Source organism: Castanea sativa, chromosome 1 (assembly GCF_040712315.1).
Source record: "Castanea sativa cultivar Marrone di Chiusa Pesio chromosome 1, ASM4071231v1".
In the NCBI taxonomy this organism is placed as follows: domain Eukaryota; kingdom Viridiplantae; phylum Streptophyta; class Magnoliopsida; order Fagales; family Fagaceae; genus Castanea; species Castanea sativa.
In genome coordinates this window covers 30,475,109-30,481,706 of record NC_134013.1, presented here as the reverse complement: position 1 = coordinate 30,481,706, position 6,598 = coordinate 30,475,109, and the positions used below count along the sequence as shown (strand labels likewise).

The following is a 6,598-nucleotide window of genomic DNA, read 5'->3' as shown; positions in this document are numbered from 1 at the left end:
AGCTAGTTTTGCCTTTTCCAAAAGAGAAATGCGAGTGACACCAAAAAAAAAAAAAAGAAGAAAAAAAGTAAGTTTTGCTGCAACTTATCATATGTTGAATTGTGAGTAATAAAAAAATAATAGGTGTATCAGGTTGAGTGGTAAAAAAATAATAGGTGTACCACTACTTTTACTTTTTCAAACCAGCTAAGCTTTGAAACAGTTCGGTCCTATAAGCGTATTTCCTAGACACGTACACGCTTTTTTTTTTCTTTTTCTGGTCACGGCTTGTATGCCTTTTATATTCCAGGAAACCTGTCGGGAACCGAGCCAACTATATTAACTCCTTCCCTTTTCTTGGGAACTGTATATTCTCAGTTCAATAACCACTTTTTTTTTCTTCTTCTTTAATCTTTATCGGAAATTTAAAACGAAACAAGTTTGTTCTGTTGTGTTTTGTTTTGTTAGTATTTTTGTACTCTTTTAGTTTGTTTCAACTTTCAATAGCAAGAATATTTTTGTTTTTTATTTTTTATTTTTTATGAACCAAGAATATTTTAGTTTGTTTCAATAGCAAGAAAAAAGTGGGAGTTTGGAAAACCAAACCAGCCACGAAGCCCAAAGTAGTAGTACTGTGAGTCTCTGTAGGATGTCGTTTATGCAATTCCATTTTTGTAACTATTTCTTATGTGGGTATATACTATTTTCTTCTTGTGAAAATGTGTTCAAGTAGAAATTGTTGTTGTTTTATTGAGTTTTTGGGGGGTTTTTAGTTTAAAGGGTTTTGTGGGTTTCGAGGTTTGTTGGGTTGGTATTTAGCATTTGGATGATTTAGGTTGGTGTTCTGGTTCTGGGTCTTGGATTTTGATGCTTTAATAATGGCTGACCGGTCCAACGTTCGGTTAGTTCGTTGCCCCAAGTGTGAAAACCTGCTACAAGAGTTCCCTGACTTCTCTGTTTACCGGTGTGGTGGTTGTGGTACTATTCTTCGAGGTAAGCTTGGTTTTCCTCCCTTTCTTTTTCTCCAACTTTAATAGTTTTTGTATTGTTTGACTCTTATTAGTTTGACTGCTAAGAATTAATAGAAACAATTTTGAAAAAAAGAAGAAGATGTTTGAAATTTAAGGTAGAGATGTCAAAGTTTAGTTCTTTAAGGGGTTTCATTTTATTTTTGACAATTTCAAAAGCAATATATAAGGCTGTTTTGGTGTTACAGCTAAGAAGAAAGCTCCTGGGAATGATGGGCTTTTGTTGACATCTGATGAGAAGAAGGGTAAAGGGAGTTCAGAGAAATTGGAGAGTTTGTCAGAGAAAGAGGATGGTAGTTTAGGCATTGCTTCTGATACTGAGAGGGGGAGTGACGGGATTGAAGTGAATAGGGGGAAAGAGAGCATCTTTGGAGAAAGAACTGTTAATTTGATTGGTAATTCTTTGTCAAAAGTAGAGAATAAACAAGTTTTGCTTGATAATGATAGAAATTTTAGGGAAGAGGTTAAGGGCTTAAGGGTTGAACAGGGTGGCACAGAGAAAGAAACTAGATATTTTGATAGATATATGGGACTGTCTGAACGCCCTGTTGACAATTGGGTTCATGGAAACAAGCATGATGTGAAAATGAACAGGCCTGATTTTGTTAATTTGAGTACCAGGGAAAATTTGGCCAAGTTTAGGAGTTCAGCTGGGTCTTCGAGATCAAGGGCAAATATGGAGCAGTGGGGTGTGGAAAGAGATGAGTTTGGGGGATTTTACAGAAGCTCCAGGGCGGTTGTTGATCAAAAGGGATATCCTGCTTTTGCTTTTCCTAATGAGGGACCCTCAAACTATAAGCCAGAATCGTATTATGGCTATGGAGATCCTATAAAGCATGGTGATGAATCGGATGAGTCTAACAGAGTTGTACATCTAGAACAGAATCGAGCTGAACTCCTTAGGAAGTTGGAGGAGTTGAAGGATCAACTTAGCAGATCTTGTGATGTGGAAGATAATCCAAGGGCCCCTGTTGATAGGACTCAGCCTGATCCTTATGGTGGCCAGGATGTTTATAACGTTTCAATGCAGCCTTCTGCCCTGGATAAGCATGGCCTACGGCCACCTTACTTCAATCATACAAATGGAACTGTTCCTTTTAGGAATCACCATAACATGGATTCACTGAATTGCTATCCTCCAAGGCATGTCATGAATGAGTTTCCTGCATATGAGGATCCATATCAGCCACAAATGACAAGGAGGCCTCTCCATCAACCTCCCGGTCAATACTTACAACGACCGCCTTATGAATACTTTCCAGGGCAGTACATGGGATTCAATCAAGATCCCTTTGCATCATCGTATCAACCTGAAACTTTTTTCCACCAGCCTGCATGCTCTTGTTATCATTGCCTCAACCAGAATTGGCACCTTCCTCCACGAGTTCCACCCACCGTGTATAACACTAGAAGGATTCAGAAGGACCCTATCAATTCCAATTTCCACTGCCACGACAATCTTGGGCCACAAAGTTATAATCCTCAAGTTGCCAATCCTTACTCGTGGAATCCGCAGATGCATACAAGATGGGCAAGTGACATTGACTCAGACATGGATGGTCTTGGTCAGAGTGGTCGAAGAAGGGTGATCGCAGCCCATGGGGATATACGGCATTGCAATCCTCTAGCAGGTGGTGCCCCATTCATAACTTGCCATAATTGCTTTGAGTTGTTAAAATTTCCTAGAAAACTTAGAAAGATGGAGAAGAATCAGCAGAAAATGCGATGTGGTGCCTGTTCAACCATAGTGTTGTTTGAGATTGTAAATAAGAAACTAAGTGTGCCTGTTCCTGAAGAAACCAAGCAAATATCTACTGAGGCTGATGAAGGTTCTAAAGAGGTATTAAATGAAAGCAATCCAAGTTCTCAAGGTTGTTTGAATGCTGGCAACATAAACTCCTGCTCTGAAGATTTGGATAATCCTAGTTATATCTTCGATTTGACAGATAATAGGCACTGTATGCAATCAGAAGACCCAAGGTTGAACTTAAGCGAATCTGAGAAAAGACATGGCCTTACTTCGTCTTTTGTTTCTTCTTCTTCTTCTTCTTCTGAGAGCCCAGGTACATCAATTGTCCAGGGAGATATTTCTCACTCTGCTGTGCAGCCCTTGAGAGATGACTTGTCTCCTACACTTCCAGGTTCACCGTTGCTGGACAGTTCTTATTTTTCTGATGACCTTGCAGTGGGCAAATATGGGCAGGGAAACAATAGCAAACGTGTGGACCAAGACAAGGCAGTCCTTAGTAGGATCACTTCTCGACAAAATTCTGTTAAAGATATGTCAATGGCAACCGAGATGGAGGTGTCATTCAATGATTATCTTCATACAAGTTTATCTCAAGACTCTGTGGAGCTAAGTAAGGAAAAAGATCAACATAAGATGAACAAGAATACTGAATCATTCTTCATTGGTCGCATCAAGAAGAGCTTTAGGTCCACTCGAAGGCTGGAAAATGAAAGACCTAATGTTTTCGTTAATGGGCAACCAATGCCAGACCGTGTTGTTAAAAAGGCTGAAAAGTCAGCTGGGCCAATTCAGCCAGGAAATTATTGGTAGGTCTATATAATCACAATCAGGTGTTTGATGCACTATATATCATCCAAAACATGCATATCTTGGATTGAAATAATATATTGTGAATAATTCCATGTAGGTGACACAAAAACACGGTCATTGTTGGGCAATTCAAATTAGGAGATTGTATTATTAATTTATATGAAGATGCTTCCATAAATGAAACTCTAACCTAGTGACCAATTAATTCTAAATTTTATGAAGCTATAAAATAATTGCCTGATTTCTTACATAGTTGATGGTGTATTCACAAATAGAGGCAATAAAAAAAAGTCTTTTACAAGGCTTGATAGTTCGAATTTATGGGTGTCTCTAGATATAGTTTGGCATTTGGTGTGAAGAGACTTGTATTCACTCTTGTCATGCTAGAGTAGGATGGTTGAGCCTTAGTTCAGTTGTATGATGTACCGAAGGGATGGCTTGGCCCGAAATCCTTAAGTGCTTTATGGAGGCCAAGACTCTCTTTAAGACAGTGGTTAACCTATGCCTATGAGTATTGATTCAACTAGATCTCATATTATTTTGTGTAATTTATGATTTCGCAGGAACTTTATTTAAGATTATGGTTCCAACAAGCATTAATTACCCAGAAAATTTGTGTGTTCTTGTCATGGTTGCAGGAGAACTTAGGAATATAGTTGGTATTGGTCTATAATCATCTAAAAACCTCAAGCTCGTTTTATGTTGAAGCAAGATATTTTTTGGTTAAAATGGACTTCTTCATGTCATTGTTTATTTGCATGATATTATGCAGTTTTCATTTAGCTAAAATACTAAAAATATTTCTTTTTTGTCTTTGCTTTCACCAGGTATGATTTTCGAGCTGGATTCTGGGGTGTGATGGGCCACCCTTGCCTTGGCATAATACCTGTGAGATCTATTGGTTCTTGGTTCATAAATTGGTGACAAAATTTAATATCATGAATTTATAGGTAAATTTTTGTTGTTGTTTTGCAGCCATTTATTGAAGAATTCAACTATCCCATTCCAACAAATTGTTCTAGTGGAAACACAAGTGTCTATGTTAATGGGAGAGAGCTTCATCAGAAAGATCTGGACTTGCTTGCCAGCAGAGGACTACCAACTGCAAGAGATAGATTTTATATTATTGAGATTTCTGGGAGAGTTGTAGATGAGGACTCTGGCAAAGAAATAGATGGCTTGGGCAAACTTGCTCCAACGTAAGTCCTGCTAATCATTCACAATGCTTAGAAGCATGTTTGAAACTCTGAGACAATGCTAAAACCATCAATTAGATTAAAATTCTTAACTCCTAAGAATTGTGGTTCGTAGTTCACACAATTGGTGATACCATAATCAGTTTTTTTCTAGTGTATATACTAAAATTAATGATTGGTGATACCATTACTTGTTTCCAACACCTCAATGCTACCTGATGGACTTTAAAACAAAAGAAGGAAAAGAAAAGGAGGAAACTAGTTAGCATGTTTTCACATCCCGCCATGTAGAAGGTGTTGTGATAGTGAAAGCTTTGATTATGTTTGTTGTGGGAAAGGGCCGCTGGATAGCACTCCCATAAAAAATTGGTAGCGAGTCTAGTGACAACTATTATGGCTTGTGAAAGATGTCACATATAAAAGATAGGAACAAAGAAAACTAGCAAGAAAAATAGACACAAGCCCACATTAGAGAAGAATGTCAAGAATTTATGTGGTTTGGCAATAGCCTATGTCCATGGGTAGCAACAAGGCATGAATTTACTATATCAAAGAGAGATTGCAAAGTGTTTATGCACTGCACTCACAAATAATAAAATTTCTCTCTAAAGGTTTCTCAAGCTAATTCAAATTTTCTCCTTGTGTGAGAGGACCCTTGGCTTAAGCCACCAAACCCTTTGTAGTTTGTCTATTTATAAGACTTCAAAACCTTATTTTTGGTGGACGAGGTATACTTTGTGCATAAGGAACACTAATTTACTTCTTTAACAAGGAGTATACTTTCCTTCCCCACCAAGAAAAATGTAGACCAAGTATAAATTGGAATTTGAGAAAATTTCTATCTCACAACTTAAATTGCCCTATCTTATGGTATCAGTTCCATGGAGTATGGTTTGTTAGGCAAATGTATGCTCAAAACTGTTGAGTGTCTTTCTTTTCTGATGGGATAAATTGCATTCTTTATGATGTGTCATTGACCATGGGTAATTTTTTGAACAGTGTCGAGAAGGCAAAACGTGGATTCGGCATGAAAGTCCCGGCAAGGTTTATATGATTTGTATTTTGTTGGATTTGATGACCTTGTTGAGTTGTGGGTGCTTCAGTGTTCTTTTAATGAAATTGATATGGCAATTGCAGTATTGGGGTGTGTATTTAGTATTTATTAGCTTGGGTGCTGTGTTCCAATGTACATGCAAGGCCAAAGTCCTTTGCAACATATGTGCTCGATCGGTCATACATATAGATCTCTTTGTGGGCAAGCTGATTAGACCAGGCAAATTGTCAGGTAATGGTATATTGAGCTAATGTAGCTGATCCATTGTTGAACATTCAGCAAAAGGTGCAAGATTTTTCATGTCAAGCATTTGAGTGCATCCACTGGAATGCTTTGGTAGCCATATTAAAAGGTCTCTTGAGACTTGAGATGTTACTGGGTCTGTCATCTGTTGCAGCATATCAAATGAGAGACATGGCCACAGCTCCTTCTAGCATTTCACATATCTCGTATGCATTTGGATTGGCTTATTTTTTAAAAGTAGATAAAAGTACGGCTGAACTTGAAAAAGAAAGAACTTAAAAACTTTAAAAATTTGTATATAAGCAAATAACCCCCAGAAAAATCAATTAAAGCTATACCCTATTACTTGGTGATCAGATTTATTTACTTATTTGGTGATAATATCAATATACTTGTATCCGATTTATATGCCTATGTGGTGATAATAATAATATATAGATGGGGTGCACACTCCTGAAATGCCACAAGAGGAAGGTGGCTTGTATGATCCGTAGGGTGAAAAGTCTAACCAGGCGAAAGAAAAAGTTCACCATATAAT

General features: G+C 37.7%; 1 protein-coding gene across 1 annotated transcript; it reads left to right on the top strand.

Moving 5' to 3' along the window:
- Positions 1–306: 306 nt before the first annotated feature.
- Positions 307–6,192, top strand: LOC142621901 (uncharacterized). Its single transcript, XM_075795274.1, has 5 exons — positions 307–972; positions 1,196–3,563; positions 4,395–4,455; positions 4,543–4,766; positions 5,763–6,192. The coding sequence occupies exons 1-5, from the start codon at positions 858–860 to the stop codon at positions 5,815–5,817; spliced, it is 2,823 nt and encodes a 940-aa protein (XP_075651389.1). The 5' UTR covers positions 307–857; the 3' UTR covers positions 5,818–6,192.
- The last annotated feature ends 406 nt before the right edge of the window (positions 6,193–6,598 follow it).

Coding starts and splice junctions, on each gene's coding strand:
- LOC142621901 (XM_075795274.1), top strand. CDS start 858: ATGGCTGACCGGTCCAACGTTCGGTTAGTTCGTTGCCCCAAGTGTGAA. Junction 3,564..4,394: donor ATTCAGCCAGGAAATTATTG/GTAGGTCTATAT, acceptor TGCTTTCACCAG/GTATGATTTTCGAGCTGGAT. Junction 4,456..4,542: donor CTTGCCTTGGCATAATACCT/GTGAGATCTATT, acceptor GTTGTTTTGCAG/CCATTTATTGAAGAATTCAA.